This window comes from Anser cygnoides, chromosome 2, assembly GCF_040182565.1.
Source record: "Anser cygnoides isolate HZ-2024a breed goose chromosome 2, Taihu_goose_T2T_genome, whole genome shotgun sequence".
In the NCBI taxonomy this organism is placed as follows: Eukaryota; Metazoa; Chordata; class Aves; order Anseriformes; family Anatidae; genus Anser; species Anser cygnoides.
In genome coordinates this window covers 6,250,619-6,272,111 of record NC_089874.1, presented here as the reverse complement: position 1 = coordinate 6,272,111, position 21,493 = coordinate 6,250,619, and the positions used below count along the sequence as shown (strand labels likewise).

Here is a 21,493-nt window from a genome sequence, read left to right as displayed (position 1 = left end):
CACCTGCACGCCCCGACGTAGCCTACTTGTCTAGGACTGCTTTACATCAAGCACCCTGCATAAAAAAATATGACAGATGTTCTTGCAGGAGATTTGCCTGTATGGAAAGTCAAGTGTGTCACACAGCACAGCCAAAGCTGGTGGGAAGAGCAGAGTGAAAGAAACACGCACGTCCTCACCCCTGCAAGCCCCCCCAAGGCTGCTCACCATCGCCTCTTGGGATACATTTTGCAGCAGGATCCAAAAATGCTTTTCTGGTGATTTCTGCAGTCTTAGCCACCTTCCTAGTCTGTAGCAGGGCCACATCCTGTCCTGCACAGCACTTTTACATGGGATTTGTTTTACCTGTGTAAGCGTCTTTAGCTCAGAAGTGGGACACACATTTTTCAAGGATGTAATAGCTGTCACTCTTGCCCATGATTGTCAAACACTGTTGCATGAAAAGGAGAGTTTCAGCATCCTCCACTTAAACATCTTCATCCTGCAATCTATGCCAACAAATACAGTGTGAAATATATCCTACCTGATCGGGTGAAACACTAAAACCTGTCAGTGGCTTATAGCATATGTAGGGGATAACGTCCCCCACGTTATTGTGGTATGCCTTGTTCATGTCATGGCAATAGCACAACTGGGGCTGAACAAGCTAGCACTGATGAGGCTGGCCGACAGCTGGGTATCAATGGCAAAGCCATCACTGCACTACACAGGTCTTCACACCGTTTCCAGAATCCAGCCACCTGAGAGGTCGCTTCCCTAGCATGCCATTAGAAGAGATATCGATGGACAGGATTGTTCCTGTGTTGCACCTCATGATGTAGTATCACATCAGACACTCAGTTCTCATTTCAGAATAAAGCTGTGATTCGTGCTGCTAAAAGAATCTTGAAAATATGACTTGAATGTCACTGAGGTAAGAGACCTGCCAAAAACATGAGCCTAAAATGTAAACAGCATCGTAGAAGTTAGTGAGAGATGAACTCCAGGCCTTGCTGCCCCAGGGACTCTCACAGCCAGCAAATGGTTTTAGCAATTGAGAAGTGCCAAAACAGGAAAACGGAAGAGAGATTTTTGATAACTTCCCCATTTTGTGGGGGGAAAAAAAAATGAAATAAAATATTTTCTCATAAAACTCCTTTAAGACCACCAAGCAGAATGTTCTAAAACTTCACTAAAATAGTGCTCCTTGTGTCAGGAATCAGAGAATCATTAAAGTTGGAAGAGACCTTCAAGATCACCTGGTCCAACCATCGCCCTACTACCAATATCACCCACTAAACCATATCCCTTTCCTTTCAAGATTAAATGGTGATTTGAGGGGAGAAAACAGGAAGCAAGCCAAACATTTCAGGTTACTAATCTTATAAAGAGATATGATGACCCTGATTGAATTTTCTCCTTTCATGCATGTGAAAACGTACATCATTTCGATTCCCTTCAGGTTAAATAAGCATAGCCTAAAGCCACTGGTGGAGCAGCAAGCAAGCTCAGACTCATCCCGTCCCTTTCATGGCACTGAGTCCTCTGCTCCCACCAGGGAAGATGGATGCCAGGACAGAACACCAAGGTACTTTGTAGCTTGCCAAGACAGATGGGTCACCTCCTTGAGATGCCCCCAGCCACAGAAGCTCACGCCTTTTCCAAGGTCATCCCGTCCTTTTGAGCCCATCCAGCCTCCAGCTGCTACTCTTCAATCACTTCTTCTCCCTCCAAAACAGTGCCCAGCTATCTCAAATCTTTTTTTTTTCTTTTTTCTTTTTTTCCTTTTTTTTTTTTTTCCCTGATCTTTTATATCTTGCACCTGACTGTTAATAGCAGAATGGGTTAACCTTTTCCCTGCCACATCCAGTAAAGCTCCTCACGGTCAATCCTCACTCTTCAGCTCCCAGGGGAGGGAAAATTGGCTTTGTGCTAACAGAGCTATAATGATCACAACAGGCAGTGGTTATGAAATTACTGGGTCTCATATAGGAGCATCGCATATACATCATGTACCTGCAATTTTAAAAAGGATGTTGAAGAACTGAGGAAGACTCTGAAAAGAGCCAAAGGAATATTTGATTGCTGGGGAAAATGCCTGTATGAAATACTTTAAGAAGTCATTCCACTCACATTAAAATAATAAATAGAGTGCTGATAGTGAGTAAGTGCCTTCATTGAATGAAACTAGCAAGCAGTAAAGAACCTTTTAATGCAGCATTAAAGGTATATCAAGAACCAGTGGCTTGAAGCTGAAGTCAAGTTCATTTAAATGAGAAGGTAGGCTTGTGATTTTAAGTGTAGGTCTAATTAACTGTGAAACAAATTACCAGGGAGAAAAAGTTTTCTTTCATGTCTTCAGGTGAAGAACTGTAACCCCAGCAGGACAACAGAAGGGAGAATGAACTCACCACCAAAGCATTTGGCAGACTTTAAACCTGTGTTTCATATTTCTTTCAGTGGAGAAATGATTTATTTATATCATAGGGACCTGCAGTAATGACCCAGGCCCCTTTCAGTTGGTTTGTGCTCATATCCCAAATGAGACCATCCACTGCATATCAGCTGGTGCAAATCTTAGTTCAGCACCAGTCCAAAAAGCCTTTGCATGTTTGCCTGCAAATATATTAATGCTTGTGTTGCACATGACTTGTGAACATGACAGTCTGCTCTTCTACACGTATACCCTCCTACTAAAGTTACTTTGCATTTGTTGCAGAAAGTCTCTTTCTACCTTCTGGTGTTGCTGTACTAACACATCAGAAGTCACAGGAACCATCTTGATTGACTGGATGGAATATGGCAAACACATTTTGGATGACTGGATCTAGCTGTTCTGGAGCAGCTTGTTCTACTTGATCAATGTAATACAGCTGACAAATTTTCTAGGTGCATTTTTCAGCTTTCTTCTGGGCCAGAGCGTTGGCCCATAGCCATGGGATCATGGGAAGATTCTTCTGCATGGAAAACTCACCACGGGGAAACTGCAGCCCACTTATAGACTTAGAAGGAAGGGTGGCTGATGCAGGCTGTATTCAAACTAAGCATTTCTGAATGCTCTAGTTTAACCCTCGCTTACATTTATTCCCCTGTCAGAAACAGTCACAGCTCTCCCCTTTACTTTCATTTTGTGGGATTAAGCATACTAGGCTTCCAGGCTTCTTTCTAAGCCTTTCTAATCCCCTATCATAGAAGTCCTTTAATTCTTGTTTGCTTCATATGAATCTTTCCTGAGCATCATTTACTAATGCGTGCATGGGTGCAGATGAGACCTCATCCATGCTCTTCCATTGCATTAACACTTCCTGGACTCCACTGTTCAGGTTATGGACAAAATATTGCTAAAACCAATTGATCTGTGCAAGAGATCTTTCACAAGGTAAACAGGGGCAGTTTTCCCTTTGCAAATAGCGCAGCTCCAGTGTAAGTGCAAAATTGCCACCATACTAACCACAGGTCCCCACCGGACACAGTTTTATCAGAACACCATTGGACAAAATCTGCCACTTTCTTCTTTCTCAGTAAACAGATTTCAAACCTATTTTATTTTTTTTCCACTTATCTTAAAGTCTTACATTATTTCCCCTTCAAAATGTGTTCGAACACCCTGGAATACACTCAGTTCAGATTAACAAGTCTCTGATTGCTTGAGTTGCTTTTTACCTCCTTTTCAAATATAAGTATTATATTTGGGTTTAGTTTTGTTTATTTATTCCTCCTGCTGCCTTTCCTGATTTGACACATTCCCACAAAATCCTTGCTGAGAGATCTGCAGTCCCTCGTGCCAGCTCTCAGCACTATTTCTGAACAGAGATTACTGGACCCCGACTCGATTGCTTTAATTCTCTCCTGTGTTCATCCACGGATGAACACTCACATTTCCATTCAAACACTTCCTGTTAGACAAAGAAAAAGTAATCCCATGCTGAATATCGTCTTCATTAAAAAGTGAGAGAGAATATTTACCTGGTCTTTAACATAGAAAGAGAGAGATTATCTTTAACTAATGCTGTCCAAAAGCTCATCCATGCCCCACTCCAAGACAATCCCATATCTTCTTAATTTTTTGTTCATCTTCGTCATCATAGCTGATGAGTTATTTATTATTGCCTCAAATTTCTATTCACGGTTTAATTCTCTTTTACACTGGAAATTCTTACACATTTCATTTTCCGACCTTTAAGATGCAGCTTTCTCTTTGGACAACCCTTTCTCCCACACCCTCTAAACTCTCTGTTTGTTGCTAACACTCTTTTTAAAACCTTTATTTTTTTTAGGTCTCAGTCTCTGTATTTGGGACAGAGCCCCCAACTTCTTTTGCACTTTGAATATGTCGTTTTGGTCTAAAACCACTAGGCGGAAGCATTCAACAAGTTGTGTGGTGCAGCTGTGGTGCAGTGTGGTGCAGATCCCAGTCTTAACTGGTAATTTTATGAAATTCCGATTGTTTTGAGTAGGAATCCAGGGGCCTGCTGGGTCACACTTCCCTTGAAAATGTCATGGCACATAGTCCCTTGAAGAAATTTGCAACTATTCACCTTTCAGTCAGACTGGCTCCACTGCTTCTGATGCATCACTGTTTCACAACCTCATCCTCTGAAGAACAGAAGACACTTCTAATTTCCAGGACCATTTTCTTCCAGGCTATTTTATTTGTATTTTAAATGCCTTTCTCCCTAGCATGTATTTTCCCACCTGCTTTATGCACTGAGAGTTCTGGTGTGTCCTCTCAGCTGTTATTTCTAAGCCGAACAAACCAAACTTGGATCTCTTTTCATAACACAAAGTGCTATCCATTCTTGTATTGCTTCTCTGCACTTAATCCAGTTTTAATTCATAGTCGTTGAATTGTGAAGGTCTCTGGCAAATGGAAGAAAAAAAATTCTTTGCTTTAAAGTGCAATTTAGCTCCACGGATTTTCCCAAGTAGCTGAGAGACACTGAACTGCATGGTCAGTGTGGTGCCATTAATAATGATAAGTGATAAAGTCACTTTAGCTTAAAATACAGATCCTGATTTTTACTGAAGAAAACGGCTTTTTTTTAATGTTGTTGTTACTTCCACAGTCTTTTTTTTTTTTTTTTCTCTCTAACTCTTCTGACCGGGGTGCAAGTATTCAATTCCATTCCAAGCGTTTCCATTATTTTTATTTCCTGTTAATTATGTTTGTCCTTTAGGTAGTGAGATCAAACCCACTACAGATAGGTGCAGTTCTTCTGCATTTAATTTTATTAATCACTTTTTACTTGTTTATTTTAATTTTAAGTGTGAAGGAAAAGAGTTCCCTTTGTATTATTCACACAGAGCTGTTGACTTTTCTGGTATAAAGCAGATTCACAGTGCACTTATCTTCAAATTTGAGGGACTATTAGTCAAAACTTTTAAAGGTGTTACGATGTCAGGAGTAGCTAGGAGAAGCTAAAAGAATACCACAGAGAATATGAAAATTAAAAGGTATAAATATTTATTTGCAAGCAGTTTTCAGACAGTCTTAACTTGAAACAGAATCTCATTATTAAGTATTTATAGTAAAAGAGAATCTGTGTCCAAAGAGCCCACAATCTGAAGAGGTGAAAAACGTAGAAAAGGAAGGCAACACAGCACAGAACATAATGTTACCATTTAGAGAAGGGGTGTTGAAGAGAGTGAGCAACTTGCTACGTGTCATAAGTGGAGTGTACAGCAGGTCCCACTCAGTTGCAAAACCCAGTTTCTTCTCTGGCTGGAGAAAAGCGCACCTGAATCTTGCCAGAACCTGACAAACCCAACAGTGACTGCATGACTACAACTATGTGACAAAGAGAAACAAAAACCTTCCTCTACTGACTTGCATATAACGTGTCTGAAATTTAAATAAATTAAAATGTCAAGGGTAATTTACGGCTATGCCTAGTGCATGACAAAGGATAACACGACAGTCATGAGACAGCAAAGTACATCAGCTAAAAGTATCTACAAAGTACATGTGCAAGGGACAAAAGACCGCGTATTGTTTGGACATAAGCTTTTCTGAGAAACCCAGGCTAGTAAGGAAATGAAGAAGGACAAAGGCCTCTGTAAGGAAAATGTGGTGAAGGTCATGAGAGACCATGTGCACACAGTTTCACGAGAAATATTTATGATTATATCCATAGTCTCATGTTAACCCCAGACTCAAATGCTTCAACCCGGATTTCCTAAATGTCCACATTACTTGTATTCTGGTTTCTTCTAACCTGTGCAGGGGTAAGGAAACTGTCCCTTCCATCAAAGAAGCAATAGCAGAAGGGGGAGAGGCTCCTACCACCGACACAACACATCTTCCTCAGGTGAAGGCTTCACACCATGGCCTTGGATGATGCTCACCACCATGACCAAGGGCAGCTCAGCTGGTGCCCACAGGGTACTCCCCATCTGCGTCTCTGCCTAAGGGGGTGGTTGAGGTGATGCTGTCAACTTCCCTTCTGTGGAAATGCTTATTTGTGCTTCTCTTCTCTACCTCATTGACAAGAAAGAGCTTTAGCATGACATTTAACCATCCTGTCAAGTTTGAGGAAAGCATGTCACAAATGTAATTAGTTAGGGAGTGACTGATAGGAAGACACACAGCATGGCTGCCTCTGCCTTGCTTCCAGAAGAAAATATTAAAAAAACAGTCATCCTGGATAAAATGTAAAAAAAGGTTTAACTCAGTTCAGTACAACTTCCGGAATATTAAGAATTGTATTTATTATTTCATTAAGCTGCAGTGACACAACTACAATAGCATACATGCCATGACATTCTGTAGACTGATCACATTGGAAGAAGTCCACTACACTGCGGTGTATCTGTGGATCATGCAGTGGCTATGTTCATGGTACATCAGTCCCCAAACATTAAAAAATCAACAGCCTTTTACTTAACAGATCTGTAATGAAAGTATCGAATAGGGGGGTAGATTAAGGATAAGTTTTAGCTCCTCTTCCTTATGTAATTTATATGAACAAAGATATTCTTTTCCTGTTCTCTGGTAGATCTTTTGCTGCTCGAGCATCTCTCTGCCCCTTGGGACAGGTCCCTAAAAGACAGCAGGTGTGATGTCAGACGTGACATTATCTGCCACTGCTGTGAACACACCACTGTGGGAGATGCTTTTCAAAGCATTTTTTTCTGCATATGTAAATACAGTACAAAGTTGAAAATAGCAAAATCAAAGGCTACAACTTTGCTGCTAGCATACTTAACCATGGCTAATTTATCATGATCATCTTTGTCAGTTCAAGTTTAGTGGGAAAGGCTGCCTCAGCTGATGTGCATTTACAATATCTGCTTCTGTGAATAGTTCTTCATAACATTGTCGCTGATGACCTATTTAATGTCTGGGGATTGTTGCTGACCTGTAAGTTCATTCTCAATCATCAGATTGCCACTACTGGCTCTTGTGACACTGTCGTATGATGGAGGAAAGGATGTTGAGGAAGAAGTTTCAGACTTTTCAAGATTCCTGCCATAGTTTTCACTCATCATAGATGCAATAAGTCCTTCTTTTTCTGGAGCAGCATCTCCAAGAGTGTCACCACTGTAAGTTCTGTGATGGTACAGGTAAGAAGCATGCTTTATGGAGCGCTGGAGCAAATGACTCCTGTAGGCACGCTGGATGACAGTGGCAGAAGCTTCCTCTTGTCTGTGTCTGAGTGTAGTAGAGATTGGCTCATAGGATTTTTTGGATGGATTAACAGACATGAACTTCTCCTCCATTTGTACTTTTAGTGTATCCATCTCCCCAGAATCTCCTAACACTCTTTTGGTAAAAGCAAACAAGATATCCAAGCAGTGAATCCTGTCTCCACTGACCATAGGCAGGTCCATTGCTATGAGTTCAATTTTGTTTGGTTTCGGTACACGTAAAGGTTCAGCCAGAGCATCTGCAAAGTCTGAAAGTGCAGAGAAAGTTATGAACTGAGTTGCTTCAGGGTCAAATTTCTCCCAGATTTCATAAAAGATGTCAAAGTCATCTTCCCCTAAAGGCTCTGTACTTTCCTCAGTAGCAGCATTGAAGTTCTCCAAAATAACAGCTATATACATGTTTACAACAATGAGAAATGATATAATGATGTAACTCACAAAATAAATAATTCCTATGGCAGGTTTACCACATTCACCTACTCTACCTCTCACATTTGGATCACAAAACGGTGGCCCGGTGTTTAAAAGAGGACTGAGAAGACCATCCCAGCCAGCCGATGTTGTGATTTGGAAGAGACACAGCATGCTGTTAGCAAAAGTTTGGAAATTGAACATGTCATCAATGCCATCTTCCATCTTCACGTAAGCAAAGTTAGCCACGCCAAAAATAGCATAAATGAACATGACTAGAAAAAGCAAGAGGCCAATGTTAAATAGAGCAGGTAAGGACATCATTAAGGCGAAGAGCAGAGTTCGAATTCCTTTGGCAGCCCGTATGAGTCTCAGTATTCGTCCAATCCGAGCCAAGCGAATAACCCTGAAGAGTGTAGGTGGTAAGAAATGTTCAAGTGCTTTACCAATGCCAGAAAGCAGTAAAGCTAAAATAGAAAGGATAATAACTGGTTAGAATATCACATTTTTGCTTAACTAGTTATAGGATGAAATGATAATATCTATGCAGGTGGAAAATACATGATGTGTGTGCTAACAGCATAGCATAACAACCATTAATAGCAGTTAGAGCTGAAAAAAACAGCTGTAGAAATCAAGCATTATGAGCTACATTTTTCAGCCATGAGAAGACAGCATCTGTTGCACTAAGAATGGCAGGCACTTCTCTATGTACAACTTTAAAAATCCGTATCTGTCAACACTTGTTGATTGATGGTTTTCTTTGACACTGGTTGCATGAATTCTTCAGCAGGTGCAGGTTATGCATTTACTTTCTGATTTGGATATCAAATACTGAAACTATAGAAAGGTGGGTGTCAGTCTCTTTTGTCAGGTGACAAGTGACAGAACATGAAGAAATGGCCTAAAGTTGCACCAAGGGAGTTTTAGATTACACGCCATGAAGAATTTCTTTACAGAAAGAGTGGTTAGGCATTGGAACAGGCTGCCCAGGGAGGTGGTGGAGTTACCATCCCTGGTGGTATTTAAGAGACCTTTGGATGTGGTGCTTAGGGACATGGCTTCGTAGTGGACATGGCAGTGTTATGTGATGGTTGGACTTGATGATCTCATGGGTCTTTTCCAGCCAAAATGATTCCATGATTCTAGATAGCTAAACTAAGAAAACAATATATACAATGTCATGGCTATCATTTAGAAAACTTAGCCAAGATACACACAAGCAAAACCAGTGAGGAGCATCGAAGTAGTGCTTAACACTGGCATGTAGTTCATTCAGGGACATAGATGGATGTTATTTTGTCATTAGTTTTCATGAAACCTGACAGACCTAGTAGCTCTAGAAGCAGAGGCTGGCTCTTCTAGGTTTAAATATTTTGGATACATTTTTCAGAATTTCCATTCCAGAAACTTCATTTTCTAAGGAAGAGCTATATTCTTACTGCCACAAAAACATAACTCATGATAATGAAACTAAATATTTTTCTTCCCTGAAATGCCTTCTGCTATTTTGGCAGTACTGAGCCTTGGAATAGTTAAATTGGCAGAAGAGATCTTTACACTATTCTTCCATTGCAATCCCTTCTAATTAAAGCTATTACATTTGGGTTGTTCTCTTCTATCCTGTTACACAGTTTGAGCCCTTAATTTCAGTCATCTATGCCTCAGTTTCTGGAAACTGAATTCCAGAGTCTATAATCTAACTCCGATCTTCATATTCTCTATATATTTCCATTCTCTGTTAAAACACAGGTTGCAGAAAGAAGCATTTTTTAACTGACCAAAGATTTCGTAGTTGGCACTAAAACTAACAAAGCAAATCATCACGTAATAGAGTACTAGTATGCTAATTCTGTTTCTCATACTGAGAAACAACCTAAAGAACCATCGTGAAAGATTTTATATAACAGAGCCTTCATTTAAAAAAAAAATCCAAGAAAATAGTAGGAATTAAAAATATATAATTTCATGTTATTTGAATGTAATTATGGTGGGTTTTTTTACGACCATGCAGTTCTTTTTACTCAACACTTTACAGTATTCTGATTTCTATTTCAATATCCATTTGCAGTTGATACATTTTAAGTATTTTTTTTCTGAAAAGAATCATGATTAATTTAGTAGAGAATTTGCCAATCCAGTTTTACTCACCAAGAAGTGACATGATCACAACAACTATATCAAATATGTTCCAGGCATTCGAGAAATAGTACTGCCTCAGAGCCACCAATTTCACTACGCATTCTGCAGTAAAGATTGCAACGAAGAGTATATTGATCTTGATAAGAATGTTAGTCTTCATTTCACTTTGGTCATAGGTTTCCACCATCATAGTGATCATATTAAGGCAGATGAGAATCATGATGATGACATCAAAGGCTTGACGTGTTACAATGTCAAAAAGGAACCCTTGGTATCTATTCTAGAGGAAAACAAATACACCCGGCATCAGTTATGAAAGTAGGGAGTACTCATCTGCACATGATTTCTAAATAGCACCAGTTTTTATATTGCTAAGTCTCTTAACTATGATAAAGATAGAGAAATTTAAGAAAGGCTGAAAACTCCTTCCCATCCTGAAGTTTAATCAGTTCCAAACTGAATATAAAACTCAATGATATTTATGCGGAGAACTTAATAAATATTTAACTTCTAAAATATTTCAGTACAACCTTTTGGTACAGACTTTGTTTTAAAGTACTGTCTGAATATCAATGTAAAGACTGTATATAAAATTTATATTCAATATATAAAATATGCACTTTTAACTGAATTAAATTAATTTCACAATGAGTTTTCCTTTTGGGGAATTCAGACATTCTTACCAGTGGTCTTGGAATGGGTTTTTGAGGTTTCTTGGATCCCAACTTTTTCATTGCATTGTAATATTTTTTCTGTTCTTCTGTCATAAAGATATCTTCCCCACCTAAGTATATAAAGAAATGTCAGTGTTACTTGGTGAGAAAGCAGCACTATTGTAGTTATGATGTCCATATTACTGAAAACTAACATTTCTTTTTCACATCTTGCTGGTACTATTTCTCTTCATGATTTGTAACTGAATCGGAAAAAAAAAAAAAAAAAGCAGAGTGGCATAAACATTACATTCACAGATCAGAAGTTCTGGGGTGAAGCCTAAGTAGCTCAGAAAACAAGAAAAGAAAGTTACTGAAAACCTGCGTGGTAACAACTGTTTCCCTGGATTCCCACACCCTGTTGTTATTGAACATCCAAAATACTTATTAGAGCATCTGTCCCAGACTACTTTCTTAGAAAAACGTCTGAGTGCCAAGACAAGGAGCCGTATTTTAAGTGGCTGAAGAGCAGATGTCATTGCCTTTGAAATGCTGGGAATGAGATGGGTGTTCAGGCTCTAGGGGAAAAGAAAAAAGGAAGAACCTCACCCTGTGTGCTACTTCTGCTAACTTCATGACTAATGTTCTAGTAAATGCAAACAAAAGTTATAGGTATTATGTAGAGCTATTATGACCTTGTTCTCTAAAAGCAGAACTGCTGGAGATATAGTAGGTGCCCGGGAGCACAACCAATATACTTATCTTTTTCTTTTGTTGGTTGAAATTGTCAATAATAACACCAACAAAGAGATTCAGGGTAAAGAAAGATCCAAAGATGATGAAGTTCACAAAGTAGAGATACATAAATAAACTGTGCTCCATTTGTGGCTGTTCATTTTTCTGCAGGAATGAAAAGCGACAAGAAACATGACCAATAACAACATAGGTCTAATTGAGAATAATCTTCATTCTGCAGATCCTCTCACAAATTGGTTCCAGGAGGAACTAAAGTTTACACTTTTAATGCTAGTTCTAACAAAAGTAATATAGCTTAAAACTATCAATACTGTGTACTGTGAAATATTGTATATATATGATACTGTTGGAAAGGGCATGAATAATGGAAGAAAGTAACATTTATACTGTGATTATTAGATGCTGCAAAATTCTAGGACTTTGTAGAAAATAATGGGAGATTTTTGCTCATGTTGACTACTAGCCTTTTTGAAACTAAAAACAGTCCTTATGAAATTATATGCCAAGAGCAACGCTTGAGAGAAAATTAACAAGAAAATATGGCTTAAAATAATGGTACCACAAAGAGTTAATACTATAAGAGTTTGTTAATTTGATTTCTTTCACAATGTTTGTTTATATAGTTTCCAGCTAGATCATTGCAGACAAGGATAATTTAATTCTTTCTGATAGTGAATGTATTTGCATTTAAAACTTTTAGAACAAATCATATTCTTTGATTAATGGTGAATAAGGTTAGTTTTGTTTTACATTTCTTTTCACACAAAAGCTAATTTTTTTTTTTCCTTTTCAAACATGACTTACAATCTTACCATTTGCACTTGATTAAGGCCCCACTAAAGTCAACAGAAACAGTTCCTGAATTGGACATGCTTGACATTATTTTTGCAAACATTTCAGAGGCATTAGTTCACCTTCTTGCAATAAGAACGGGAGCTGTAGAATGCTTAGTACTTGAAAAATCAGGTAAATCATTTAGAATTCTAGGCTCTTGGCATTAAAAATGTTGGGTTTTATTTCTTGGTTTAATGTGGTTTAAATGTGGTTTTTATTTCTTAGCAAAACAAACAAACAAACAAACAAAAAAAACCCCTTTTATGGCTATTATGGATAAAAATAAAGCCAAAACAAGGAAAACAGTTTTTCTGATCAAAACACACACACAAAAATATTATATATGGTTACTTCTAAAATTATTTGATTCCTATAAATTCATGATCAAATTGAGAGAGCCTCTTGATTTCAAATTCTTTGCCTCCAATGACTTACCACCTTGCTCTGTACAACATTGGATGATACTTCTGACAAGACAGCAAATGTTACTGGCAACATAAACAGTAGACAAAATGGTACTAGTGGTGATGCCTGACAATGTATATTAACGATTGCTTATCCACAACAGCATGATTCTTGATGAAATTTGGTTTTATATTTTAAACCATGTCACTGTAGAATATTCAAGTTTACTCCAAGCTCGAGTTTCATGACGGGTGATGTGAAAATTAGGTGCCTCCATGTGAGTGGGGACCTTGAGGTCCCCTGATGACTGACAGACATCCAGTTATCAGCAGGGTCAGTGCAGTCTAAAGAGGTGCTCAGCTGACCAGTACAGAGAGCCAGTGAGCTGAAATGCTCCCTAGATCTCTCTGAGCACACTGAGTAGATCTCCATTAAGCTCAGGGGGGACTTGGAGGTGAACTCACATGGAGACCTTACATTATAGATAACTGCATTTAGGTGTGTGAATCTGGAGTTGAATCCCTCTTCCCATTATAACAAATTAGCATTAAGCTACTATGAGTCATTCACAGATAAAATGTTTACATCAGCTGATAAAAGGAATTACTGGAAAGCTTTAGCACAGACAAACAGCAGGCCTCAAAGTGTAAAATCACCATGCTGTTGCAGAAACACATAGAGGTGCTTAACAGAAAATGAAGTTTGTAAGTGGCAACTGACCTCTCGTGAATCTACTGCCGCATACATGATGTCCATCCAACCTTTAAATGTTGCCTAGAATGAGAGATAAGAGCAAATGTGTTGAACTTTTAGGGTAAAAGTCTTCATACCATTTTCAATATCCAAATGACACCAACTGGGGAAAGAGACTCTGCTGCTGTCATAAACATATAACACCAAACTGACTTCAGGGAAACTTGCCACTGCTATATGTGACATCCTCAGCCCATACAGGATCAGAAAGCTTGTCAGGATGGAACAGACCATGCTGTTTTATGATCCTGTCAGGGCAAACCTTCACTACCATAGTTTACTAAAGGCCTGACAACCCTCATGGCTGAGCAAATCTGTACTGAGGCAGATTAAGTCAGTATTCACCCCAGACTTTCTTCTGAAGTCGACTCCAGCTCTCAGGCTCACAGACCTGCTTTATTTTCCAAGGTTAAACTGGAGGCTGGAACTGTACTCATCCATCTCATGCTTACTTTATCACCTAGAAAAGCACTTTTACACTTTATCACCTAAAAAAGGTGGGGTCCAGTTTGTCCATATATAACAATACCTCCCCTTTTTCCATTTGCATGTGCTAACAGCACCGGTCTTTGAACAGCCAGCTATGAGGGAAGAGCAGGCTGTGTTAGATCTCTCCTTTCCATCATCCACCGAGATGAGTTAGGAGTTGGCAGGAGGTTAAGTTCATCTGACATGGCATTGGCAAGTGAAGGTAAGCAGCACTTACCACCTGAAGAAGAGCCAGGTAGCCAGAGCCAACATTATCGAAGTTGACTTTAACATTGACCCAGAATATTTTTCCTGTGTTATTATACATTCTGCAGTCTGATAAGTCATTGATTGAAGTATTCAATACTGAATTTTCTTCTGTCATATTGACACATTTCCCAAACTTCCCAGCAAACAGGTTCACCCCCATGATGCTAAAGATGAGCCAGAAGATGAGGCAGACAAGCAGAACATTCATGATGGAAGGGATGGCTCCCACGAGGGCATTGACCACCACCTTGGATGAAATGGCAGAGCAAGAATACATGTAGTTAAACAAAGATGTGAAAAAACGAGCAGTCAATTAGTAATCTCAGCAACCAGAAATCTAACATTTTCCATGTAAATACTGTTTGTAGATGACATGGGTACCTTGAACAGACTCACAGCTGCATAGTATCTCTTAGGCCTCAATGGAAGAGTTGAAATGATTTGGTTTGCTGCAAGCCACCACCAAATATGTATACTACAATGTGAGTCCATCCTCTTTTGATGACTTTTCTTTGTTTTTGGTGTGTTTTGTTTTTAACTTTTATAACATAAGATTTATGAAGGATTCTCCCATAAGCAGGAATGCAAAGGACTGTATTATTAAGACTGTGGAAGGTAGTTTGTTTACAAGGACCAGTAAAACTCTCCACTATTATTTTGTTAGATCTACCCTTTTTAGTGGGTTACCACTGTATTTGGGGTCCATAACCATGAGCTAAGGACCTGAGTTGTGGTAGGTGCTGTAGGAACACAGAAGATGTCCATGTAAGTTTTAAGTTCATACCAAGACATAATGAATTGCTTCATAAAACAGAGCAGTGTAAGGAAACAATGACCATGCATCTGAGTTTTCACAAGCAGTGAACTTAGTCAGGTAGCAAAGAACTTGATGAAGAAACAGAAGAATGAAAAAGCATTCTGAAGCTTTTTGGAAACTGTGTCACAAGCATTCTGCATAGCATGACAGAAAGTATGATGATACCTGGTTCAAAATTTACTTCAGACATGGAAATTTTGGTGCTAAATTACCAGAATGCATCAATTTCTTGACAATATTGCAATTGGCGAGCTTTCCATTTCACTTCCAAAAGATGTCCAAAGGCAATCTATATCTCAGCTGCGTTGAGGCTGCATTCCCATGTAAATGTGTGATAGTGATACCACAAGCACATACATCATCGGCGGTCACAGACCAGAGTATATTGCATAGACCAAACTCCTGCCCAAACACAGCAGTGGTTATCACTGCTGTTTCACATTACGGCGTGCAGAAGTTTTGCATATGACTGAGGGAGACTTTCTCTGCATTTGTGCAAGGTTAGGTTTCTAATCAAAGTCACATCCAACAGCTTCACATTGTTCCAGCTGCTCCTTTGACGGAAGAAGGCAGCAAATATTCTAAAGACAAACACTCTCACTTTTTGTAAGAATAATTATATTTGGAACAATAATTTGGGCAGAGTATGTTTTAACAGTCTAAATCTTCTGTAAATCAGTCCAATAAAAACTTGCAGAATGGAAAGGATTCTTTCCTCTAAATTAGCTTTCCGTGACCATTTAAGAACGAAAACTGTGCTCACAGTTCTTATTCTCTTTTATTTTGGGTTGTCTCAGGAAGACGGGAATGACTAAGTGGCAAAGAAACAAAGTTCTGCCTAGCCTCATTTTAGTTTCAACAGCATTTGGGATTGATCACTCGAACAAAATCTGTAAGGAGCAGCCAGGTATAGAGGAGCACAGAAAAGGTGCCCTTTAAAAACTCATTTTTATAAACCCTAAACTTAACTTGGTGCAGACATATGAACCTCATAAATGCACAGTGTTATGATTCCATTACATGCTTATTAGTGCTGTCAGGCATTAATTTGTATTCAGTCTTACCCTCATCCCCTCAAATCTTGACAATGCTCTTAAGGGTCTCAGAGCTCGGAGAGTCCTAAGAGATTTCACAGCATCCAATGAGCTACCTAAGAGATTTATTAAAGAGACCTGAATGGAGAGATAAAATAAAGTATTAGCAACCTTTGGTGTCTGCTTTTTTTATTCCTTAAAAAAAAAAAAAAAATCAGTGCCCAGAGTGCAATATCCTGAAGCCATCATTACTCGAGGTGAAAGCATCATTCTTAATTTCACATCCAGAAAAAAAACAGTGATTCTGCTGCTAAGTCCTGCATCAGGACCTGTGTAGAAATGCTGACGGCAGAACTCACATCTACTATAAGAAAGTCAAGCCAGCACCAGGCATTGGTGAAATACTTCTTGAAGCCATAAGCCACCCATTTCAGGAGCATCTCCAGAACAAAGATGAAAGTGAACATTTTGTCAAGAAATGACAACATAGCTTTAATGTGTTTTCTCTCATTTATATGGATGTCTTCAAATGCCTGAAATCAAAATATACAAATAAAATTTAAAAGTCAGAGACAAGCTTTAGAAAATGAAAGTCTACAATCAATAAGACCCCTTCATCATTCAATATTTAACTTATGCAGATGTGAACCCCATCTTTTACTCAGAAGCATGTCTGATAAGCTTGTAATTCTTCCTGTCCCTTCTCTTTCTTTTTTCTCTATATTGTACACCTCTGTGGACACATACAGAACATGCACACTGGGATCCCAGGAAGAAAGTATATTTTTAGAAATTAATTTCAAGAACTTTATGCTTTCAGGAGAACTAAAGTACTAAATGTCATTTACTTATTTTAATGATATATAAAAAACTTTATATTTCACAACTGCAAAAGCCAGAAAAATCCAGTATACAACCAGAATGGGAACAGCTTCTGAGAGCTGCATATTTTTAGCATTGCTCTCTCTCTAATTTGTAATAGTATGAATAATAAATTTGCAATTACTACAATAGCGAATAAATGACTGCTCTGAGAAACCTCTTCCTTTCTCTCCTGATGAGTTCAAAGATATACCCCATGTTTTCTGCTGAAAGCAACTTGTCTGGGTGCAATTAAAGCTAAAAATGCTCCTAAAGAAATACATGAAATTGTGCTACACGAACCAAGGCTCCACTGCTCAGAAGAATCATGAATATGATAAAGGATTCAAACCAGGAATGTTCAACAATTTGGTAGCAGGTTTTTCTCAGATTCCACCATGTTTGTCCTCCAAAGTTTAGGGCACTACCCTTATAACAACGAAAGTATCGAACACAACCTGAAAGTGAGAGACAGCAATGAATGTACGTAATGAAAATGAATGCAGATGAAAGGCTGCTCAGGAAACTTCTGGGGCAAGGGAAAGTCCAGGGTCAACATAAACACACCACCTTAGGCTGCTTTTCACGTTTTGCCATGCAAAAAAAAGTAAGGAAACATAATTTTGTTTTCCTCTTAACTGCTATTTATTTCCGGTACACCAGAACAAAAAAGCTAAGAGACAAAGACGTACAGTTATCTTTAGTACTGCAGCATAATATCATCTTTCAAATACTGTTCATCTATTTGAATGTATAGAGCGACGTATTTTATATCATATAACCTGTGAGAATATGTCACCTTCTAGCTGGCATATAGGCTCCATAAAAAGAAATATTTCTTTTCAAGCTCACCAGATTACTTCTGTGATTTTTAATACTTCTTGCAGAAGGGAAGGTGTTAAATGCTGGATTTGGATGCTTATTCATTTTGCCAAGGATAGATTCACTTTAGCCAAAATTTTCATTGCTGTGTGCTCTAGAATAACTCATCTTTTCATTATTATGAAAAATGTTAGTGCTTCTGTCATTTCCAAGCATGAAAATCATGTACGTCTGTATCTCATATTTGTATCTTATACAGATATATATTATATAATAATATATAACTCATATATATGATAGTATATAAATTGTGAAGGAAAAACAAACAAACAAACAAAAAGATTTTATTTCCTTTAATAATCTCAGTTTCTCCAGTGATGTGGATCTGAGATTTGAGATTAGGCAAGGAATGGCACTTGCTCAAGATAGGGACCTTTCTGTGCAGAAATCTGTGTTAGGTACAGATTTGCTACACTTTCAGCTGAGGTCTCTTAACAGTTTTGCCACAGCAAACACACTCCAGCCTAGGACTACAGAGTATGAAACAAGATGTTTCACAGTTCTTCTTTGGAGCAGGGAAAAAAAAAATCTTCATTTCTTTTGTTCAAACAGCTGCATTGACAAATAATGCCATTTATAAAGTAGTTTTGAAAAAAAAAAATCCCGAATATCAGAAATCTGACATTAGTTTTATTAAACCAATATGCAAACTGCAATGCGTATACAGTGAATCTCTCAGGATTTATCATGTATAGCATATAATAGTAATAATATATTTTAACTACACAGGGAGTGCTTAGCATTCAGGTGCAAAAACATCTCTAACTTCAAATAGTTTCTACGTGCTTCACTTATCGATTCAATCCCAAAACTGTGCATTAGAAGTTTCATTGACCCAAAAAGGGCATAGGAAAAAAAAGAAAAAAAAAAAAAAAAGCCAGCTCTGCAGAACAGGTCAATGAGGGGATGGGAACAATTACAGCCAGATTTGATTTATCTGTATTCTCATCAGATAAAATACCCAGGAAATAGCGCTTGAGTGGGAAGGTAGGGGCAAGAAGAAGGCTCTGCCTTTGGGAGCAGGGAAGAAAGCAAGGCCAGAGTGCAGTGGGAGCTGCTGCTAGGCTGCACATATGCAAGGCTGGAAAAGTCCCTCCTGATCATTTTGTGATATAAGGAAGCTTGAAAGGATGGAAAACAATTAAATCAAGGAGAATTTAGATGAATGGATGGAAACGGTGGTCAGACAGGCTGATTGGGCAAGCAAAGAGCAAAGCAGAAAGTTGAAGCGCTGGCAACAAATGAACCCACAGCTGACTTTTTAATTTATTTTTTTTAAGTTTATTCTCTCCCATCTAATACTGGAAGGACAGTGATTAACCCTGGCTGTCAGTAGTGATAGCTACTGAGAAAAATCTTGAGAGCCATTTCTTTTCTTCTTATGAAAACCACATGCTGTTGTTTCATCTTTGTACGGGAAGATTTCACAAAAGCAGTGAACGCAACCTGCAAGGACAGTTTGTACAGCTAGATGTTGTACAAAGATTTGATAAGGGATTCCCATGTTATTGTCCTATAGAAACTGACCTTCATCCTAACAGATTCTCTCTGCTTGTTGCACTCTTTTTTTTTTTGTTGTTATTTTTCATGAATCACTATTCAAGGAAGAAACATCTATCCAGTTGCAAGGCATTAACATATCTGTGTGCCAAATGCCTTATTCCAGTACCCATTGTCAGCTGAGATCTGATCCCCTAAAGTGACTTTGATTCTGTCCAGTAGGGTGGAATTTACCTTGCCTTACTATAATTATCTCCACTTTTGGGGTCTGGTCTTTGCCACTGCCCAGGTCCCAGTTAGAAGCATTCCCCTTGGTTTTTAAGGAGAGGGAGTTTATTTTTCAGGTGCCACAATCTCTCCATCCAATAGAGAGAACAATGATTAAGCCATTAGTCGACAACTAAAATTAAGTGAAATTAATCTCACCCTATCAGCTCAGCATTGCTAGAGAAACAGGTTTATTTTTGATATTTCTCACTTTCCAGCCATGTAACCAGGAGAGCCTTACCTTCTGGAAAACACTTTTCTGGAGTCTTCATGTCCTCAGCAAACTCTGGAATCTGCCTCAAAAGTTCTTCAGGATTTGTCAGATCCACTGTGCTGCCTTCAGAGGAGCTGGCACTGTCAAACTACCAAGCAAAATAAGATCAGGTGTTGATTCTTCCTACATTCAGTTCCAAATGAATAAATTCATCCATGAGCAAATAAAATTCAAAATAAAAACTTGAGTATGTGCTAATATTTCAAATAGGGTTAGTAACGGAATGGACTTTGTGACTTTAAAAGTATATGAGCTTTGAAGTAACAATAGGTACATTTGACCAGGAGCCAAAGTCATATACTTACAGTATCTACATGCATGAACCAGCTTGAACTGTTTAATAAGCTCATAAATTAGAGATTTTAACTTGCTTACGAGTGCACATAGACCTCAAAGAGGGATAAGCTTTAGCCGGGTAAAACCCAGAAAAATAAGAAAATGCATTAAACAGGAAAAACAGATAAATATAACCTTCTGTCAGGAACTGAACACCCATGATAGTATTTATGAATTAAAAATCGGAAACATATAGCATATTCTTCAGTTCCAAAGCTTTTCTCTGTCCCCTCACACAATATAAAATGAATGATGAGTCATCTGTTTGGTACCAACGACTTACTCTGTGCTTTTGTTTTTATTTTCATGTTTCTCTGTTGCTGGAGCAGACATTATTTTCTTGAACATTTACATTATTCAAAATTCATCTTAATTTATTTATGAATAACTACTGACTTCAATTTCATAATGAACAACTCATTTCAAGTATTACATTTCTTGAAACTGAGATATTTAGGACACAGAGCAACTTGCTGGAATTTCCTACTCTTACTTGGAAATATCTCTCTCTTTTTATGACACACACAACCTTTTATTTCTCCCCTCCCCCCCCTCCTTTTTTTTTTGTGGACTCCGATTTCAAGAAATGGGAAGCAGCAGAAAATGTTATAAAGTATTTATTTGAATCAAATTATTTTGTAGTTTTTCCATTTCTAAAATCTTTATCTTTCCTATACATACATTTTTCTTAAAATCAATTTGTAGAAACCCAGCATGGTTTCATTTTCATTCACAGAATTCTGGCTCCATCATTAACCAGCCAGACTGGCTACTGCAAGCTCAGTGCCACTGCCGCCACTGAAATCCACTCCAGCAAATCTTTGAGCAGAAATGTAGCCAAGCCTGACCAGTATTGGAAAGTCAATGTCATATAAAATCTCTCTATACATATGTTACCTCTTTTTGCTCTGGTGATGATGGTTCAGCCTTCCTATCTTTTCCTAGGTAAAGCACGCTGAATTCTTCAGAGGAAAGTCCTGACCCCTTGCTCCAGCTTCCTGAATTTTTCCCTCTTTCTCCCCTTTGCCTCAGATGATTTTCCTCCTGAAAATAATCTGTGGGTTAGCAAGGTTTTCTTTTTCTTTTGGGGGAATGGGTAAATTGGAAGGGAAAGAAAGATAAGATGTACACTTCAATTAAAGAGGATTTCTCTGGTCAAAAGTCATAAGATATGATCTTTTTGAGTTTCTGATTTTACCTAAGG

The 21,493-nt window shown here is 38.3% G+C and overlaps 1 protein-coding gene across 2 annotated transcripts in view; it reads right to left on the bottom strand.

Annotated features, from left to right (window-relative positions):
- Positions 1–6,180: 6,180 nt before the first annotated feature.
- LOC106036862 (sodium channel protein type 5 subunit alpha-like) overlaps positions 6,181–21,493 on the bottom strand; it is a 36,277-nt gene continuing 20,964 nt past the window's right edge. For both annotated transcript variants that reach the window (XM_066991436.1, XM_066991435.1), the window contains 11 exons: positions 21,187–21,333; positions 19,921–20,041; positions 17,334–17,488; positions 16,529–16,702; positions 16,200–16,307; positions 14,287–14,565; positions 13,548–13,601; positions 11,591–11,732; positions 10,863–10,963; positions 10,189–10,459; positions 6,181–8,504 (listed from right to left, as the gene is read on the bottom strand). In XM_066991436.1, the coding sequence (XP_066847537.1) occupies positions 7,309–8,504; positions 10,189–10,459; positions 10,863–10,963; positions 11,591–11,732; positions 13,548–13,601; positions 14,287–14,565; positions 16,200–16,307; positions 16,529–16,702; positions 17,334–17,488; positions 19,921–20,041; positions 21,187–21,333 (2,748 nt within the window). In that variant the 3' untranslated portion in view covers positions 6,181–7,308. The remainder of the gene's footprint in view (positions 8,505–10,188; positions 10,460–10,862; positions 10,964–11,590; positions 11,733–13,547; positions 13,602–14,286; positions 14,566–16,199; positions 16,308–16,528; positions 16,703–17,333; positions 17,489–19,920; positions 20,042–21,186; positions 21,334–21,493) is intronic.